The 21,374-nt window shown below is 43.0% G+C and overlaps 1 protein-coding gene across 2 annotated transcripts in view; it reads left to right on the top strand.

The window, feature by feature from the left end:
* Window positions 1-21,374, top strand: part of Pkp2 (plakophilin 2) — a 60,015-nt gene that overhangs the window by 6,242 nt on the left and 32,399 nt on the right. Inside the window, exons 1-3 of one of the 2 annotated variants that reach the window (XM_070038709.1) lie at window positions 12,095-12,129; window positions 13,624-13,736; window positions 15,342-16,018. In XM_070038709.1, the coding sequence (XP_069894810.1) occupies window positions 13,728-13,736; window positions 15,342-16,018 (686 nt within the window). In that variant the 5' untranslated portion in view covers window positions 12,095-12,129; window positions 13,624-13,727. Of the gene's footprint in view, window positions 1-12,094; window positions 12,130-13,623; window positions 13,737-15,341; window positions 16,019-21,374 lie in introns of those variants that run through there. The other variant, XM_070038700.1, reaches the window with a different exon arrangement.

The raw sequence follows: 21,374 nt of genomic DNA, 5'->3' as shown, positions 1-21,374 counted from the left end.
AACCTGGGGAAGGAAAGTCTGTTAAAACACTTATCTCTGGGGCTGGGAAGGTGGCTCAGTGGTAGAGCGCTTGCCTTGCATGCTCGAGGCCCTGGGTTCGATTCCTCAGCACCACATAAGCAAAAAGAAAAAAGCCGGAAGTGGCACTGTGGCTCAAGTGGTAGAGCGCTAGCCTTGAGCTGAAGAGCTGAGGGACAGCACCCAGGCCCAGAGTTCAGGCCCCATGACCGGACCAAAAGAAAAAAAAAAAATAAAAAAACTCTTATCTCCAATTAACTACCAGAAAACCAGAATTGGCACTGTGACTCAAAGTGGTAGAGTGCTAGCTAGCCTTGAGCGAAAAAGTTCAGAGAGAGAGTTCAGGCCCTGAGTTCAAGCCCCACAACCACACCACCAACAAAAGAGTATCATGAACTTTTCTGCCCGGGCAGGCTTTGAATTATGATGCCTGGGTCTCAATCTCCTGAGTAGCTGGGATTACAGGAACAAGCCTCTGGCGTGCAGCTTTGTTTTCTTAGTTTTTAGAAACTCTTCCGGTTATATTTAGTCAAATGAAACTGTAAGAAATCACAAAGATCTATGGTAACAGAATTTGATTATGCAAATATATTGTTCTGTATGCAATGGTTAATGCAATGGGAAATTACTATAAAAAGAAGACCTTTGACTGTTTAAGAGATTCTGTAGTATCCCCTACACCCTAGGTGAGGGGTTCCACAGTAAGATTGAATGAGATATTCTACATATTTGCTGTGTAGTAGCTCATCCTCAAAATAAAACTGCAGGGCTGGGAATGTGACCTAGTGGTAGAGTGCTTGCCTAGCATGCATGAAGCCCCAGATTTGATTCCTCAGTTCCACATACATAGAAAAAGGGAAGTGATGCTGTGGCTCTAGTGGTAGAGCACTAGCCTTGAGCTGAAGAGCTCAGAGACAACACCCAGGCCCAGAGTTCAAGCCCTGTGACTGACAAAATAAAACAAAAAAAGCATAGTTCTTCCCCCCCAGGTATTAAAATAAGGTTATATACACTTGCATTAATTTTATTTTTGGACAGTTTGACATTGGTTTTACACTAAAATTGAATTTCTGGTCTGATTGATTAAAAAAAATTATTCTTTTAATTTTTTGTATTCTGAGGGGACAGACTTATTATTGACAACATTACCCACCAGCACCTGGAAAACATTCCTGACTTACTACACTAAGAATAATAGACAGACTAGAAGAGCCTCTTATGATAGAAATATTTTTTAAAACATTGATTACACATCTATTACATAGTACCATTTTACATAATGGTTATTGGACATAATAACTTTGCAGTGTGTGTGTGTATGTGTGTCTGTGTGTAAAACAGGGATTTGAACTCAGAGCCTTGTGCTCAACTACTTTGATTTTCTGACTCTCAGGAAGCTTTCTACCACTTGAATAAGGTTTCCAGCCATGACTCTTAACAAATGAGAGGAAATCATTATAGATCACCAAAAGATTCAACACAAACACAAATCATATAGATAAAAGTCATATAGAAAGAGAATGGCTCCAAAGGTGGTGGCTCACGCCTAGAATCCTAGCTCTTTTGGAGGCTGAGATCTGAGAATCACAGTTCCAAGCCAACCTAGGCAGAAAAGTCCTTGGAACTCTTATGCCCAGTTAACCAGCTTGAAGCCAGAAATGGAGCTGTGGCTGTAATAGTAGAGCAGAAAATGCCAAGCAAAACAGCAGGCCTGAGTTCAGGCCTTTGTACCTTCACTAAAGAAATGACTAAGTGAGAGAATGAATAAGTGAATGAGTAAGTCATTTAAATGCAGAATCAACCTTTTCAAAATGAACATGGCTAGTGTGGGTAATTAATTCGAGAGTGTGCCTGCATTCCCCAGGAAACAAGCTCTCTTCCTCCCCACATGCCCAGGACAGAGTATGGCCAGTGTGTGACCCTGTCCCCCACTTGGGGACAGATGCATGTGTGTGCCTCCCATCGTCATGCTTGGCTCCATTGTGCCCATCCACAGAAACCCCTGTCAGCCTGGAGGGTGACATGAAATCCCAATTTGTGTAACTAGGATATTCTGAATGTCCAGACAATATGACTAATTCACTTGTCAAGGGTCCTGCGGGACTCAGCTAGAAGTGCTCCTCTGAAAGTTGAAAATTGACTTGGGAGATAAGATAACCTCTTCCTACTGGAATCTGGCCATGCTCATCTGTCCACACATAGCTACTAGAATGAACTTTGTAGAATCTCACTACATCTTTCCCCAGCTGGCATTGCTCTGGGTTCTTGCTGTTATCTATAGGAGGCAAATCCCTGTTCAGCATGGCATGGCACTCTGCCTGCAGCTTTTCAAACTTCACCTCCACCTCCCTGGCCTCCCTCCCCACCAAACACACACAGGCAATTTCTCTAAGGGTTGCCTCCTTCCTCCAGCACCCTCCTCCTCTTTGTCTGGTTAACTCATACATGTCCCAGTTGCAGACCCCTAAAAGAGGCCTTCCCCACCGGCTTCCATCATATATTTCATATATTGTCAGGAGAGATTGTGTGTGTGTGTGTGTGTGTGTGTGTGTGTGTGTGTGTGTGTGTGTGTAGCAGTGCTGAGGTTTGAACTCTGGACCTATGCTGTTCCTAACCTTTTGTGCTCAAGGCTAGTTAGCATTGGACCACTTGAGCCACAACTCCGTGTCCAGCTTTGTGTGTGGGGGAGGGGGGGAGAGTTAATTGGAGATAAGAGTTTCATGGATTTTCTGCCTGGGCTGGCTTTGAACCATAATCCTCCAATATCAACATCTGAGCTGCTAGCATTACAGACATGACTGGTGCTTAAATTTGGGGCATCACACTGTAACTTGGCTTTTTCTGCTCAAGTCTGGAGCCCTACTGCTTGAATTACACCTATACTTTTGGCTTTTTGCTGGTTAATAGGAGATAAGTCTCTTGTATTTGTTTGTCCAGACTGTCTTTGAAATGAATTCTCGGATCTCAGTGTACCGAGTAGCTAGAATAACAAGCATACACCACCAATACCTTGCTCAGAAGGTGTTTGAACCAGGTTGAGTCATGAAAATTGCAAAGGTTGTGAAAATACATTTGGCAGGTTAGGTGAAGTGATTGAAGGAATAGCAATTAGAGTGGTAGGGAATGTTAGCCACATTGCCATTGCTAACTAATCTCTTCACATCTTCAGATTCTTTACACACACACACACACACACACACACACGCCAGTGTGGCTCTGGTGGCTCACACCTGTAATCTGTAAGACAATTTTCTCCACTAAACTATCAGAAAAGCTAAATGTGGCACTGTGGCTCAAGCAGTAGAGTGCTAGCCTTGAGAAAAAGCAGGGACAGCACCCAGGCCCTGAGTTCAAGCCCCAGGACTAGTACCCACAATTTTTTTTTAACCCAGACAAACAAAAAGCCCTATTGGGGTTTTAACTCAGGTTGTTGTGCCTCTCTTCCATTCCTCTCACCCTTCACCATCCTCCCCTCCTCCTCATCCTTCCCAGTCCCCACTGTCCTCCCTCCCTCTCCCCATCCTCCCCTCACTGCCCTCCCCACCCCCACAATTGCTTGCACCAATGAAGAAAGGTAGAGTTGCCCTCAGCTCCCAACTTCTCCCTTCAAGTGGACTCCACCAAAGGTCTGTGGTATCATTACATGAAAAGGTTTAGGTGTTTCATGAGTCATTATTAATTGAAATAATCCCTAGTAATCATCACCTCAGGAGACATGGAAAGCACATTGTACCCTGTGAAAGGGACAGGGTGAAAGCACAGAATTGTCACCACCATCCTGAAAAGAGGGGTATCAGCCAAGAAAACAAAAACAAAAACAGAAAATGTCCAATGCAGCAGGACTGGTAAACTTAGCAGAGTAAAAGCTGTGAGTTAATCAAACACAGCATACATTAAACATGAATGACAGCTTAGCTCTCTTTGTAGAAGGCATTCATTTTTTAAAGTATGAAAAAATTTGTGTTCCAGATTCTATCCAAAAAATTACTCTTATTTCCAAGTGCTAGAACTACAGGCATTCACTACCATGCTCAGCTACATATTGCTTTTGTAGGGGAGAAAAGATTGCTTTCCTTATTCAACCTTAAGCTTATGACTGACACTGCTAACAGAACACAGATTTAACATGAGAAAAGTATATAACATTATTTAGTGTACATTTTAGATGACATGGGAGCCTTCAGAAATGAAGACCACGAGCAACAGCCAATGTGCACTTTATGGAGTCAGGCAGAAATACAAGTGGACATGGTAGCTAAGATATAATGCTGATGGACTAGGGGAAACTGAGCAAGGCCTGGTTGTTCAGATTCTTTCTTATACATATTCCTTAGGGGGATATTTCTCAGATCCTTCTGGAATGATTTTTGTGACTTCAGGAGCTTAGCTTGATTTGTGTGTATGTCTGTCTGTCTGTTGGTATTGGAACTTGAACGCAGAGCCTTACACTCTTCTTGCTCAACTTTTTCTCTCAAGGCTGGTACTTTTTGTTAGTTAATTGGAGATAAGAATTGCTCAGTTTGTCTGCCCAGCCTGGTTTTAAACTTCAATCCTCAGATCTTAGCCCCTTGAGTAGCTAGGATAACAGACATGAGCAATCAGCACCTGACCAGGTTATTATTTTAGTGGTGGCTGATTTAATCATTCATCCATCGCTACAACTGCTTAAATGTGTGATTTTAGTGAAAGATATGGCTGAGTTGTATGTTCAGCAGTCATTAACTATTTTATATCTGGTTGAATGGAAAATGAGTTGCCTTAGAGATTAGTTTCCACCCATAAAGATATTTAGTTGCCTTTAAAACAAAATTCAACCAAGTTTAAGAATGCTTTTAAAAAAGATTGCTTCAAATCTTAGAATATGGTTGTAATTCTAATATACTGATCCCAAACACATACCTGCTTACACTATTAATCTGAATTATTTGTTGTTTAAGATTCACCCTTTAACAAACAAATCTGTGCATCAGCAAGCAGGTGAAGTATCCGAAATTGCATCTTATCTTTTTTTCTATATTCTGCAGGAAAGCTCAGGGTTTAAAAATCCAATCATGAAGCCAGGCCCTCAAGTCGCCTGTAATCCTAGCTACTCAGGAGGATGTGCTCTGATGATCCTGGTTCAGAGCTAACCTTGCTGGACAGATTGGTGAGACTCTTATCTCTAACCAGCAAAAAGTCAAAAATAAGGGAAAGGGGGATGGGAGGGAAAAACAGAAAATGAGGGAAGAGGTGACACTGTTCAAAAAGAAATGTATTCATTTCCTGACTTACGTAACTGTAACCCTTCTCTCTCTACATCACCCTAATAATAACAATAAAAAGCATATATATATAAAAAAATAAATAAATAAAACACAGAAGCGAAGCTGTGACTCAAGTGGTAGAGCACCAGTAGAAAAGCCAAACAAGAGAGCAAGGCCCTGAGCTCAAGTTCCAGTAGTAGTGCATGAGCACACACATACTCACACACACAGACAAATACAGTCATGGGCTTTGGGATGTAGTTGAATTATATCTCTTCCTAAAGGCTCTCAATCCTCAGCTCTGAAAAAAAATAAAAATTGTATATTTTTCTCTGATGCCAGCTACCTTCTAGTTATTTTAGAAACCATTAAACCTGTCTCAGTTCATTTATCTGAAAACGGAAGGAGAAATTAGCTTTCTTATAAACTTCCTTAAGATAGCAGTAAAGAACTGTTTCAGAGCTTTTTGAATGGCTCAGGAGAGGCACCATAAGACAGAATGATTGATTTGGGTTCTGGTATGAAAAGCATGCTAATAATACGACAGGGTTTTGGTAAATGACAATTTGGGATGAGCAGCTTGCCGTCCAGCAGTGGGAAGGAGAATCCAGTGCAACCCTCTGCAATTAGAGGCAAGTGCATTAAGTTGCCATGGCTAAAAGTGAAGGTGGTGACAGCTGGCTCAGCAGAAATGATTTCAGCCTCTTGAAAGTAAGACTGAAATGTAAGGAACTCATAGAGTTTGCCTTAAAATGGTAATGTTCAATTTGAGTTAAATATTTTACTTCTGCCAGGCATTGGTGGCTCATGCCTGTCAATTTAACTATTCAGGAGCTGAGAGCTGAGGTTCAAAACCAGCCTGGGTAGAAAACTTTGGGAAATTCTTGTTTTTTTTTGTTTTTTGTTTTTTTAGTCAGTCATAGGGCTTGAACTCTGGGCCTGGGCGCTGTCCCTAGCTCAAGGCTAGTGCTCTACCACCTGAGCCACTGTGCCACGTCCAGTTTTCTGAGTGGTTTATTGGAGATAGTCTCACAGACTATCCTGCCTGGGCTGACTTTGATCTGTGACCCTCAGATCTCAGCCTCCTGAGTAGCTAGGATTACAGACATGAGTCACCCAGCAAATTTGTGAAATTCTTATCCCCAGTCAACCATCAGAAAACCAGAAACAAAGCTGTAGCTCAAGTGTTAGAGTAACAGCCCTAAGCAAAACATATGAAGACCTCAATTCAAGCCAGAATATGAGCACAACTAAATAAACATTTTACTTCAACAATCCCAATTCTGAAACTTACTGATTAAGTAGCTATTGGATAAAAATGTTCTGTGAATTTTCCTGGCTAGGTGTGGGGGCAGCAATCTATGGGAGGCTGAGGCAGGAGGATGGTTTGAGCATAGAGCTTTCTGACCAGTATGGGAGATGCTGCCATCAAAAAAAACGAGAGGGCCGGGCGCTGGTGGCTCACACCTGTAATCCTAGCTACTCAGGAGGCTGAGATCTGAGGATCGCGGTTCAAAGCCAGCCCGGGCAGGAGAGACCGTGAGACTCCTATCTCCAATAAACCACCAGAAAACCGGAAGTGGCGCTGTAGCTCAAGTGGTAGAGCGCTCGCCTTGAGCTGAAGAGCTGAGGGACAGCGCCCAGGTCCAGAGTTCAAGCCCCAAGACCGACAAAAAAAAAAACAAAAAAAAAAAAAACGAGAGGGATGTAAGTGGAGGGGTGGGTGAAAATGTTGAAGGGGGTGACATTGATCAAGATGCATTTGTGTTCATAAACTGCTTTGTTAAATGGCAACTCCCTTATACAACTACTTAAAGATTTAAAAAGAAAAAACAAAAAACATGGGCATTGGTGTCTCATGCCTGTAATCCTAGCAACTCAGGTGGCTGAGATTTAAGGATTGTAGTGTGAAGGTTGGTAGGTTTGCAAAGCCTGTTAGACACTTTATCTCCAGTTAATGATCAAAAAGCTGGAAATAGAGCTTTAGTTCAAATGGTAGAATGTTAGCCTTGAGCAGGAAAACTCAGGGACAGGCCCTCAGTTCAAGCCTCAGGACTGACACCAAAAAAATCCCCAACAATCAAACAAAAGAAGCTTTGCAGGAGTTTGGGCTTAAAGATGGAAGCGGCTCCTTATTACCTGAATTTTCTTATTATTTGACTATTATTTTACTATAGAATGATGTAATGGATGGGGCCATCTTGCATCCATACTCGAGCATTTAGTGTCTTCTCATTATAAATTGTCCTGACTTTTGTGAGTGGGCTGGTACTGGGGCTTGAACTCAGGGCCTGCCTCCTTCTCTTGCTTAGCCTTGTCCACTCAAGATTGAAGCCCTACCACTTGAGCCACAGCTCCACTGCTGGCTTTTTTTTTTTTTTTTTGCTGATTCATTGTCGATAAGTCTCTCAGATTTATTTGCATAGCCTGGGTTCAAACCTCAGTCCTCAAATCTCAGCCTCCTGAGTATCTAGGATTATAGGCATGAGCCACCTTACACCTAGTGGTCATGATGTATATATTTAGTTTATATGCTATCTACCTTTCCCTTACATTTTTTTAAAAAATACAATTTTATTGTTATTATTAAGATGCCTTACAGAGTGGTTACCATTTCATAAGTCAGGTAATGAGTATGTTTCTTTGTGGACAATGTCACTCCTTCCTTTGCTTTCCCTCAGTTTCCTCTCCTCACCCCTTACCCAAACCATCCCTGCCCACAAGTTGCAGAGTTCATTTTCCACATAGTGTCAACCAAGCACCGTGGCTGTACTTCTTCAGCTTTCCTCCTCCATTTAAGTGTTCAGTGGCGTTCTGCCGTTGGGTTCCTCCTACACGAGTGTATTTCTTTAGTCTGTTTGTATGTGAATGCCTGGAGACCCATGTAATTATCAAACCCAATTATTAGATCTAGCTTCCACATATGAGAGAAAAACATGTACCTTTTATTCCTCTGGGCTTGGCATATCTCACTTTACATGATTGGTTCTAGGTCCATCCATTTCCCTGCAAATGCTATTCATACTTCTTCTGATGGATGAGTAAGGTTCCATTGTGTATATGTTCCCATTTTTGATCCACTCATCTGTTGTAGGGCCTCTGGGCTGTTTCCACAATTTGGCTATTGTCAATAGTGCAGCAATGAACATGGCTGTGCAAGTACAGTAGCCTCACTTGTCATGCTCTGGGTAGATGCCCAGGAGTGATATGGCTGGGTCATGGGGGAGTTCTAGCTTTAGTTTTGTAAGGAACCTCCATGGCACCTTCCAGTTTACATTCTAGTTTACATTCCCACAGCAATGCAATAGGGTTCCTTCCCACCTCCCTTCCCCATCCTCCCCAGCATTTGTTGTTTGAGTTCCCTGTGTTGGCCAACCTAACTGGGGTGAGATGGAATCTAATAGTTGTTTTGATTTGTATTTCTTTCTTTTTTGGGGGGGTCCTGTCATAGGGCCTGAACTCTGGGCCTGGGCGCTGTCCCTCAGCTCTTCAGCTCAAGGCTAGCTCTCTACCACTTGAGCCACAGCGCCACTTCCAGCTTTTCTCTTTTTGCTTATGTGGTGCTGAGGAATCGAACCCAGGGCCTCATGCATGCAAGGCAAGCGTTTTGAGCCACCTTCCCAGCCCTTGATTTGTATTTCTTTCATGACTGGGAATGTTGAGCATTTTCTCATATGTTTATTTGCCATTCTTATTCTCCTGAGAAGTGTCTTTTTGCCCATTTATTATGGGTTTATTAGTTCTGGGAGGGAGTTAATTTAGTAAGTTCCTTATATATTTTGGATAATACACCTTTACTGGCTATATTGCTGGTAAAGATCTTCTCCCAGTTGTTGGCTATCTTTCTAGTTTAGTAACTATGTCCTTTGCTATGCAGAAACTTCTTATTTTAATGTAGTCCCTTTTGTCAAGTCTCTCCTATTTGATGTGCCCCTGGGACTCTGTCAAAAGATTTTTGCCACGCTGGGAATGTGGCTTAGTGGTAGAGTACTTGCCTAGCATGCATTAAGCCCTGGGTTCAATTCCTCAGTACCACATAAAGAGAAAAAGCCAGGAATGGCGCTGTGGCTCAAGTGGTAGAGTGCTAGCTTTTAGCAAAAAGAAGCTCAGGGACAGTGCCCAGGCCTTGAGTTCAAACCCTAGGACTGGCAAAAAAAAAAAAAAAAAGAAGTTTTTGCCTATTCCTATAAATTGTGTTTCTCCTATTCCCTCTTACAGTAATTTCAGTTTCAGGTCTATCATTGAAGTCTTTGATTCACTTTGAGTTGATATTAGTGCATGGTGACAAACAGGGATCCAATTTTAATTTTCTACATATAGATGCCCAGTTTTCCAAAAACCAGTTATTGAAGAAGCTATCTTTTTTCCTTGCCTCACAAGTCAATTATCAGACAACTGTAAGTATATGGCTTTATTTCTGGGTCTTCTGGTCTGTCTTATTGATCTTTAGGCCTCTTTTTATGCCAGTACCAAGCTGTTTTTGTTATTGTAGCTCTGTAGCAAAGCTTGAGGTCTGGAATTGTGGCACTACCAACATTGTTTTTGTTTTTGTTTGCTTGTTTTTTGCCTAGAATTGCTTAGGCTATTCGAGGTCTTTTGTTGTTCTATATGAATTTTAGATTGTTTTCTCTATCTCAGTAAAAAAGTTAATTGGGATTTTGATAGAAGGATTGAATTAAATATGTAGATCATTTTTGGCAGTATGGCCATTTTCCCAATAGTCTACTTATCTCTGAACTTGGGAGGTCTTTCCATTTCCTGATGTTATCTTCAATTTCTTTCTTCTGATTTTTGTTGTTGTCCACATTTTGAAATGGATACCACTGAATTGCTTTTTCATTGTAGTTGTTCCAGTCTTGGGGCTTGAACTTGGGGCCTGGGCAATGTTCCTGAGCTTTTTACTCAAGTCTAACACTGTACCACTTTGAGCCATAGGGCTACTTCCGGTTTTCTGGTGGTTAATTGGAGATAAGCATCTCCCAGACTTTCTGGACTTTCCAGCTGGCTTCAGACTACAGTTCTGAGTTCTTGAGTTCTCAGCCTCTTGAATACCTGGGATTGTAGTCATGAGTCACAGACACCTGGCTTCAGGCTTCATTGTTATTTTGTTTGAGACAGAGCTCAGCTATTTGGCCCAGATTAGCCCCAAACTTGGCCACTCTCCTGATTCTGCTCCAAATGTCAGGATTACAAGATTTACTACCTTGCCTGCTCCAGATTATTATTTATACTGTTGCAATTATTATTACTATTATTACTATCACAGGTATTAGGGCTTGAACTCATGGCCTCAAAGTTGCTTTGCTGAGTCATGCTTCCAGTCCTACTTTTTGCTAGTTAATTGAAGATGGAATCTATTGGACTTTTCTTTGGGGGCTGGCTTTAAACCACTATTCTCTGGATCTTAGCTTCCTGAGTAGCTAGGATTATACAAAGGAACCACTATTAGTGAATTTTTTTTTTTTATGGGTCTTGGGGCTTTAACTCTGGGTCTGGGTGCTGTCCCTGAGTTCTTCAGCTCAATGCAAGTGCTCTACCACTTAAGCCACAGCGCCACTTCCAGTTTTCTGGTTGTTTATTGGAGATAAGACTGTCACATATTTTCCTACACTGGCTGGCTTTGAACCATGATCCTCAGATCTCAGCCTCCAGAGTAGCTAGGATTACAGGCATGAGCCACCAGCGCCCAGCTTCTAAATTTCTTCTTTAAAGGACAAGAAAATTTGTTTTCATATATACCAGAAATATATATATATATATGTTTATATGTAATATATTATATACTATATATTATTACATATAATCTATAATATATTTTATTGTATATTTATAATATATTTTAATTATATATATTTATATATATATATATTTGCCAGTCCTGGGGCTTGAACTCAGGGTCTGGGCACTGTCCTTGAGCTTCTTTTGCTCAAGACTAGCACTCTACCACTTGAGCCACAACATCACTTACAGCTTTTTCTGTGTATGTGGTACTGAGGAATGTAACCCAGGGCTTCATGCATGCTTGGCAATCAATTTACCACTACGTCACATTCCCAGCCCCATGGAATTAGTAATTCTTTACCTGTCCCCACAACAGCCTCTGAGTTTAAGCTTCTTTTCTCTTGTGAATTGGGGAAAGTTGAAGCTGTGTTCCTCACCCCTTTCCCAGGCCTTAGGGATTGGAGCCTTTATGTTCCCAGCGTCTGTGTGGTGGCCCCCTTTCCAGGTCCAGCAGCAGCCTTGGGGTCCTGCCTCCCTGGAACCTGTGGTATGGACTTGGAAATGCAGAAGGGAAAACTGGGTGCAGAGTTGAGGACAAGAGTTAGTCAGCCCAGGCAGGAGCCCTACCGTTGAGAATTGTGTCCTTAAAACTGCTCTTAGTTTGCAGAGATTCTTTAATGTCACTGAGGTCCAGATGCAAGGCATCCAGGTCAGAGGTTAAAAGTTAAGGGGCTACCTGACCTTTCCCTGTCTTCTCTCAGCTTCCCTGGGTTACAGTGTGACAGTGACTGGCTGTCAGCTGCCTCCCCTCAGGATCCCTGGAGGCCTGAGAGCTGTTTATCAGCCCTGCCTGCCCCTAGGAAATCAGAGGAGAGTGGGCCAGACCTAATAGGTAATTAGGGCTAGAGGTGAATGTCTTAGGTCTCTGGCAACCAGAAACAGCATTCCTCTCCCTCACAATAACTTGGGAATGTCTGTCTAGTCTCTTTAGTGCTTATGGAGATAATCGTCTCATGGAGTTTCCTGCCCAGGATGGATTCGAACAACAATCCTCAGATCTCAGCCTCCTTAGTAGCTAGAATTACAGAAGTCAGACACCAGACACCAGCACCCAGCCTGAATTTTGTTTTAAACAATTGTTGGGAAAGTATGTTGGTATGTGCTTCCTGTGTTGTTTTAGTGTCAGGGTTGGTTTTTCCTTTTTTTTTCTTTTCTTTTCGTCTGGGGTTTGAAGTAAGGGTACGGGTGCTGTGTTGTCCCTGAGGCTTTTTCACTCAAGGCTAGCAATCTACCACTTAAGCCTCAGTTCCACTTCGGCTTTTTGATAGCTAGTTGGAGATGAGTCTCAAGACTTTCCTGCCCAGGCTGGCAGTGAATCAGGGTCCTCAGATCTCAGACTCCTGAGTAGCTGATTACTGGCAGGAGCCACAAATGCCCAGCTTTCCACTTCAGATTTTTTTTGCTGGATACACACACACACACACACACACACACACACACACACACACACACACACACACACACACACACACACACACACACACACACGTGTACATAAATATCAGGGATTTTCATGACTAGGTTGGTTTCAAAACACAATTCTCAGAACTCAGCCTTCTGCATACCTAAGATTACAGGCATGAGCCACCAGTATTGTGGCATCTTTGAGCACACTGACCACTGATCTCATTGTTTACCTGGCTATCTTATCCAGTAGTGTTGAGTCACCATTACGTTTATTGCCTACACATACTTATTTCAAAAGTTTCTGAATTCCTGCCCTGAGAACAGAATTCTGTGCCTTAATGAAAGAACAAACCAGGCTCCTGTAATGCTGCCATCCCTGGCAGGCAAGTTCATGAGACTCTTATCCAATTAGCCTCCAGAAAACCAGTAGTGGTGTTATGGCTGTAAGTGGTAGAGTACTAGTGTTAAGCAAAAGAGGTCAGGGACAGAACCCAGGCTCTGAGTTCAAGCCCCAGGACTGACTAAAAAAAAAGAAAAAAAAAGTAGAGCAGACAGACTATTTAACCAGTGAGCAAGTCTCAGACATCTGTATTGTTCATGGTTAGTTTTAGGTTTTTAGAAATTTCTTTTTTTTTTTTCTTTTTTCACCAGGCTCTCACTATGTAGCCTAAGCTAGCCTTGAACTATATATACTCCTAAATCTCCCAAGTCTTGGCCATGTACTACCTGATGTGTCTGCCTTCTTGTTTTTTAAATTCACCTTGTCCTTTGAAATACTGGCAGAGAATGTTTTGTTTGTTGATGACAGTACTGTAATTTGAACTCACACCCTACTACTCACTATCCCTTAGCTTTTTCCTTCAGTGCTAGTGCTCTACTTCCTACTTTGGGCCGGTTAATTGGAAATAAGCGTCTCACTGATTTGTCTACACTGGGCTGACTTTGAAATGCAGTTCAGATCTCAGCCTCCTGAGTAGCTAGATGACAGATCACCATACAGCCAAATGTTTTGATGATTCTTGATCATCAAAACCAATGGTTATCAACAATATATATTTGTATTTGTAATTGACCTTGGGTGCTTAAATTTTAAAGTTTTATATAGAGGTGTTCTGTAGTCTGTAATCTTGGTTGGTTCATTCATATTCTGATTTTAATGTTTGCTTAATTACAGGCAACCTCCACCGAACCAGCAGCGTTCCGGAATATGTTTACAACCTGCACTTGGTGGAAAATGATTTTTCTAGTGGGCGTTCCCTTGTACCTAAAGCTAACGACATGCTGAAGGTGAGGTACCAGAGAATAAACCCTCCTCATCAGACAGCCAGAAAAACATTTCACACTTCCTTTTTTGGCGGGGGGGGGGGGGAGTGGGGGAGATTATTACTTTTCATTTCCTGAAGGAATTTTGAGAACATTGGTTTTATGTGGACACTGTAGAAAACTGGGAGCCAGGCACTGGCAATTCATACCTACAATCCTAGCAACTCTAGAGGCTGAGACCTGAGGATTGAGGTTCAAAAGCTAGCCTAGGCAGACAAATCTAAGAGACTCTTATCTCCAGTTACCCAGCAAGAATTCGGAAATAGAGGTGTGGAAAAACCTTGAGTAGAAAAAAGTCAGGTGAAACATGAGGCCCTGAGTTTAAGCCCCAGTACTGACAAAAAGAAAGGAAAAAGAAAACAGCATGAAATCCTAGAGTATAAATAAATAGGACTCAAGCCAACTAAAACTTGTTTTGAACAAAAGACTTCAGCTAGGTGAGGTGGTTCGTGTCTTTAATTCCAACTAACTGGGAGGCAAGGAACAGGAAGATCTTACTTCTATGCCAGGAGCCCAGGGAGTGTGAGAGACACCATCATAACCAAAGAAAACCTGGACATGGTGCCATGCCTGTCAGTGCCGACTGTATAGGTACAAAAATAGAAAGATCCAGGCCAGGAATGTAGCTTATTGGTGTAATGCTTGCCTAGCATGCATGAGGCCCTGGGTTCAACTCCTCAGTACCACATACACAGAAAAAGCGGGAAGTGGCGCTGTGGCTCAAGTGGTAGAGTGATAGCCTTGAGCAAAAGAAGCTCAGGGACTGTGCCCAGGCCCAGAGTTCAAGGCCCTAGACTAGCAAAACAAAAAACAAAACAAAAAAAAAAACAATAGAAGGATCCCAGTCCAGGCCAGCCTAGGCATAAATGCAGAGACCCGAGTGGAAAAATAAGGAAAGCAAGCTGAGTGCTAATGGCTCACACCTGTAATCCTAACTTACTCAGAAGACTCAGATCTGAGAATCTCAGGTTCAAAGCCAGCTTGGGCAGACAAATCCAGTGTCTTATCTCCACCTATATGGCAAAAATCTGGAAGTGGAGGAATGGCTCAAGTAGTAGAACTTGAATTAAAAAAAGCCAAGCAAGAGTGTAAAATCAATCCCAGTACAGTAATAACAAACACAATAGTCATAAAAGCAGCCGAGCTCAGTGTCTCACACCTGTAAGTGTGAGACTGAGAGAAATCTGAGTGTGGAGATTCAAAGCTACCTGGGCAGAAAAGCCTATGAGACTCTGTCTACAATTAAGACTCAAAAAAGCAGAAGTGGAGTGTGGTTCAAATGGTAGAATTCTAGCCTTGAGGCAAAAAGCTCAGGGACAGCCCTTAGGCCCAGAATTTAAGCCCCAGAGCCAGCACACACGTGCATGCACACATATATACACATAATAACAATAACAACAACAACAACAATAATAGAAAGCAAATAGTAGTAGACTCATGGGGTAGGTGGTAGAACCCCTTCCTGGCAAGTGCAAAAAGCCTGAGTTCAAACCCCTGTGCTTGACAAATGGTCTTTCCAAAGACAGACTCAGACTTGTGCATCATTTCCATTATCTTCCTGTCTTTCAGTCTGGCACGATGGCCACTTATGGAGGAGGTGGCTGGGGGCGAGGCACAGCCCAGTACAGCTCACAGAGGTCAGTGGAGGACCGGTCCCTGAGGCAGCCTCTGCGGAGGCTGGAGGTGTCCCCCGACAGCAGCCCCGAGCGCCATCCTTATGCACACAGTGAGATCCAGTTCAGCCGAGGTCGGGCACCAGTGCTTCGCCACCAGGACAGCAGGCGTTCTACACTGCTAACACCCCGCTATGCACGCTCTGATATCGTGGGGTTCAGCCAGTCAGGGGGCACCAGCCGACAACGCCACTACCACTACGAAACGTACCACAGGCAGCCCTACTACGGCTCAGTCAGCGATGCTGTCTTCGATGGCGTTCCTGTGTACAGGCCTGGCACTAGCCACAGCATGGGCAACCTCTTGGAGAAGGAAAACTACCTGAGCACAGTACCCATGGCTGGGCAGGGCAGGCCGTTGGGGTCCCTGCAGCCTGGCACGCAAACCAGGGCTGCCAGATCCTCCTGGCATCAGAGCTCCTTCCATAGCAGCCGCACCCTGAGAGAGGCTGGGCCCAGCCTGGCCGGGGACCTGGGGTCCAGGTTGGTGCCCTTGACCGTGGGCCAGGTAGCAGCTGCGGGCAGCGGGAGCATGCACGTGGAGAGGAGCACTGTCAGTGACTCCCAGCTCGGGTGAGTGAGCCTCCCCACATCCCCCCCTCGAATCTGCCACTCCTTGGTTTGGTGAATGCCAGCACATTCTGTCCTGGCAGCAGTGACAGCCAAGCTGGCTGCTGATGCTTGAAGGGACAGCACTTCTGTTGATAAGAGGTTGACAGAGGTGACCAAAGGCAGCTGCTCAGCTGACAGATCAGCCCGTTTACCTCAGAGACAGGGGCCAGGATACCTGCACACATGGCAGCTTGGTGGGGAATGTGACATTTAGCCATCTGTTGTGGGTTAGATGTGAGCCAGAGGGATCACTCTCCCATTTGTGAAAACCTGCTCTCAACAAGAGCACATTGCTCACTACACTGAGAAGTAGAGAAGGCATATGCATATTTTTTTGTGTATGTGCTGGTCCTGAGGCTGGAACTTAGGACCTGTGTACTGTCCGTAAAGCTTCTTTAGTTCAAGGCTAGTGCTCTACCACTTGAGCTATGGCTCTATTTCTGGCTTTTTGTAGTTTGTTGGAGATGAGTCTCATGGAGTTTAGGTTGGGCTGCCTTGGAATGGAGACCTTCAGATCTCAGCCTCCTGAGTAGCAAGGATGATAGGCATAAGCCTATCATGGCATATACATTGTTTAAATTACTTCGAGAAATAAAAGCCAGAATGCTTACTCCCGGTTCTTATGCTGGTACTGGGGCTTGAACTCAGGGCCTAGCTGCTATCTCTGAGTTTTTTCCACTCAAGGTTAGTGCTCTACTTGAGTCACAGCTCCACTTCTGGCTTTAGATAAAAGTTTCATGGACTTTTCTGCCCAGGGTGGCTTCAAAAGTAGATCATTTCAACCTTTTAAGTAGCTAGGATTATAGAAATGATCTACTGGTGTCTGGCAGGGTAAATTTTATTATAATGCTTCAGCATATTTCAAAGAAGCAGAGGAATGCTTGATGTCAAGAAATCTAAAATGGTAAAGATCTGAAGGCCTGGCTCAGTGGTAGATCACCTAATTAACAAACTTAATGTCCTGATTTCAAATACCAGCACAACAAAATTTACTGTAAGGAACCTCATTTGGCAATCCCCCAAATTCTAGAGACTAGATATCAGATAGGAACTCTCCTCTGATTTCTGAAGAGAAAATCTTTCTTCCTATAGAAAGAAAGAAAGAGTAAAGATATGGGACAGAAGTGTGTATGGCAAAATAAAGGAGAAAAGAAATAGCTCCAGCTGGTACAGAGAAACAGAAAAAACCTTCCACAAGTGAGGGTATCCAAAAGAGCCATGAAGGAGGGGTACAAATTGGATAGAAGCTTGTTTAAAAAAATAAAGAGGGGCTGGGAAGGTGGCTCAGTGGTAGAGTGCTTGCCTTGCATGCCTGAGGCCCTGGGTTCGATTCCTCAGCACCACATAAGCAAAGAGAAAAAAGCCGGAAGTGGCGCTGTGGCTCAAGTGGTAGAGCGCTAGCCTTGAGCTGAAAAGCTGAGGGACAGCGCCCAGACCCAGAGTTCAGGCCCCACGACCGGACCCCCCCCCAAAAAAATAAAAAAAATAAAGAGGATGGCAGTTTTTAGAGAAAGATTAAAAGCCTGGTGTGGCTGTGTTCCGGTGGCTTACCCTATCATCCAAGCTACTCAGGAAGCTAAGATCTGAGGATCCATTTGAAGCCAGCCCAGGGAGAAAAGTCTTGAGAGAGACTTTTATCTCCAGATAACCAGCAAAAGGTTGAAAGTGGAAGTGTGTCTCAAGTGGTCGAGTACCAGCTTTGAAAAAAGCTAAGAAAGAGCCTGAGACCCTGAGTTCAAGCCCCAGTACTGGCACAAGGATATTCTGAGGTTGTGAATGATGCTTCATTAGTTAAAATGTCCAAAGTGCTTGTCTGCAAAAGACTTCATGTTGCTGTTGAGATTGAGGACTTTTAGGTTCTGATTTCTTCGAAAACTCATCCAAGTGCATGTATGTAAAGTATTTCCATCTCTTTTAAAAAGCATATGAGCTTGGCACCAATAGATCATGCCTGTAATTAATACTGGCTACTCAAATGGCTGAGAGCTCATGATCACAGTTCGAAGATAGTCTGCACAGGAAAATCCATAAGACTCTTTATCTCTAGTTAACTTCCAGAAAACCTGAAGTGGTGCTGTGGCTTAAATTGGTAGAGTGCTAGCCTTGAGAGAAAAAGCTCAGAGACCGAGCCCGAGCCCTGAGTTCAAGTCCCATGTCTCCCCTCCATCATATACACACACACAAAATGTATCCAATTTATATAGCAGGGTGCCAGTAGCTAACACCTCTTATCTACTCAGGAGGCTGAGATCTGGAGTATCACAGTTCAAAGCCTGCCAAGCCAGAAGACTCTTGAGACTTCCATTTCCAATTTTCCAGTAAAAAGTAGGAAGTGTGGCTCAAGCAAGGATAGCAAGCAGGAGGCTCAGAGTTCAAGCCTCAATACTAGAGAAAAAAAAAGACTTAGATTCTAGTTTTAATATGATAGCCTCCTTTGTTTTTAAGCAAGGATTTATTTTCGTATAATAGGGTTAAAGTAGAGAGGAAGAGAAAGGTTTTCTGCCCCCATGCAGGAAATGGGAGTTAAAAGACTCAAAATGGTGGTTCTTATCTGTAGCTACTACACTTTTTAAGCTAGGGAAATACTCAAGGTCTTATCAGTTTGATAACTTCTAATCCTTTGGCAATGGTTTGCCTAGGTAAGACGGGTGAACCCTACCCAAAACATAAATAATATTTAAGACTTCCTTTCGCCAAACATGCCTTTCATTCTCTCTCTCCCTCTCTCCCTCTGTCTGTCTGTCTGTCTGTCTGTCTCTCTCTCTCTCTCTCTCTCTCTGTCTCTGTGTGTGTGTGTGTGTGTGTGTGTGTGCGCGTGTGTGTGTTGCTCCTAAAGCTTGAACTCAAGGCCTAAGTATTATCCCTGAGCTTGAGTCACAGCTCCACTTCGGGTTTTTTGTTTTGTTTTCGTCTTGTTTTTGTCAGTAATTGGGCTTGACCTCAAGGCCTGGGTGCTGTCCCAGAACTCCTTTTGCTCAAAGCTAGCACTCTAGCACTTTGAGCCACAGCTCTGCAGTTTTCTGGTAAATTGGAGATAAGAATCTCACAGACTTTCCTGCTAGGGTTGGCTTTGAACTGTGATCCTCAGATCTCGGCCTCCTGATTAGCTAGGAGAAGTTAGCCCAAGCAGAAAAATCTGAAACTCTTATCTCTACTAAACTAACAAAAGAGCTGAAAGTGGAGCTGTGGCTCAAGTGGTAGAATGCTTACCTTCAGCAAAATGAAGCTCAGGGAGGCTGGGAAGGTGGCTCAGTGGTAGAGTGCTTGCCTTGCATGCATGAGGCTCTGGGTTCAATTCCTCAGCACCACATAAGCAGAAAAAGCCAAAGTCATGCTGTGGCTCAAGTGGTAGAGTACTAGCCATGAGCAAAATAGTCTAGGGACATTGCCTAGGCCCTGAGTTTAAGCCTCAGGACATACACACACACACACCCGACACACACACCCGACACACACACACACACACACACACACACACACACACACACACGTCTTCCCTTTTGATATTATTGTAAAAATAATAATATAATTTCCCTGTTTTTTTCACCTGTATGTTCTGCCCCATTTCTTTCCCAAATGTCTTTGGTCCGTTAATCTTAAAAGCGGTACAGATGGGTAATGGTCTGTCTTTTCTGTCTTCTTCATGCTGAACTTGTGATATTGACCCTACCTAGAAAAGGGAACCAAATAGTCTTTTCCATATCTGAGGTAGGAGGTGATATAGGAAATTTAGTTGGGCGGATATTTGGTTAGCAGGCTATGATAATAATCATTTCATCTTTGTGGTTTCATTTGCCCTGCTTACCATGTAGCTAGCTTCCTTGTAAGATCCAAATGCTGGCTTAGGCTCACCATTGTCTGCCACCAGAGAATGAATAAGGGCTTTCCTTGCAATTCACTCTTGTAAAGCATTTCAGGTTGTCTCACAGAAAGGAAGGTCTCATGAGGTAAAAGTTTTAGCAAGGATTTCTTTTAGTATAACAAGATTAATTAGGAATAAATACAAAAAATGAAATATTTCCTACTCTATGCAAGAAATAGAAGTTAAAGACTTATACCTTACTCTGTGTGTATATGTGTGTGTGTGTGTGTGTGTGTGTGTGTCTGTGTGTGTGTGTGTCTGTGTCTGTGTCTGTGTGTGTCTGTGTCTGTGCACGCCCATGCTAGTCCTGGAGCTTTCTTAGCATTTTTGTTTAAGGCTTGCACTCTGTCACTTGAGCCACAGCTTTTAGGTGGTTAATTAGAGATAAGAGTCTTGAAAGAAGGAGAGAGAGAGACGAGAGACAGAGACAGAGACCTATACTTACACTTAATTTTAATTCTTCCCTTTCTAAATGTGTCTGTCATAGAAGCAGGACTTGCAGGACTTATTTTAACAAAACAAGCCAGTTTTTTTTTTCGGGCTTTTGCTGTTTATATACATGTATTTTAAACTATATATTTCAAACTTGTTTTCAGGAGAAATTACAGATTCTAAAGTGAGAAAAATCTCAACACTTTTAAAGGGTTTTTTTATCTTATTTTTTATTTTTTACTCTTTGGTGGTGCCAATCCTGGGGCTTACACTCAGAGCCCCAGCGCTCGATGCCACCAGATCCACAACTTTACTCCTGGCCTTTTTTTGGTTTTCTTTTCTTTCTTTCTTCCTTTCTTTCTTTCTTTCTTTCTTTCTTTCTTTCTTTCTTTCTTCCTTCCTTCCTTCCTTTCTCTCTCTCTCTCTCTCTCTCTCTTTCTCTCTCTCTCTCTCTCTCTCTCTCTCTCTCTCTCTCTCTCTCTCTCTCTCTCTCTCTCTCTCTCTCTTTTCTTCTTTCTTTGTCGGTCATGGGGCCTGAACTCTGGGCCTGGGAGCCATCCCTCAGCTCTTCAGCTCATAGCTAGCGCTCTACCACTTGAGCCACAGCACCATTTCCAGCTTTTTCTATTTATGTGGTGCTGAGAAATCAAACCCAGGTCCTCATTCATGCAAGGCAAGCGCTCTACCACTGAGTCACCCTCCCAGCCCCATCTTTTTTCTTTTTAAAATTAATTTTATTTATTTTTTATTTATGTAGTATGAAGGAATCAAATGCAGGGCCTCATGCATGCTAGGCAAGCATTCTACCACTAAGCCACATTCCTAGCCTCTTTTTTCTTTTTTTGGTGGTTAATAAGAACGTCACAGACTTTCTTGCCTGGGCTAGCTTCAAACTGTGATGCTTAAATCTGAATCTCTTAAGTAGTTAGGATTACAAGTGTGAGTCACCAATGCCTGGTTAAAAGATTTTAAATTTGCGTTTATTAGTTATACAAAAGGGGGAATCACATGACACTTCCATAC

The sequence above is a fragment of the Dipodomys merriami genome, unplaced genomic scaffold (assembly GCF_024711535.1).
Source record: "Dipodomys merriami isolate MVZ:Mamm:240054 unplaced genomic scaffold, mDipMer1.0.p SCAF_10, whole genome shotgun sequence".
NCBI classification, from domain to species: Eukaryota; Metazoa; Chordata; class Mammalia; order Rodentia; family Heteromyidae; genus Dipodomys; species Dipodomys merriami.
Note: the sequence above shows the minus strand (reverse complement) of the source record. Positions and strands in the feature narration are given on the sequence as shown.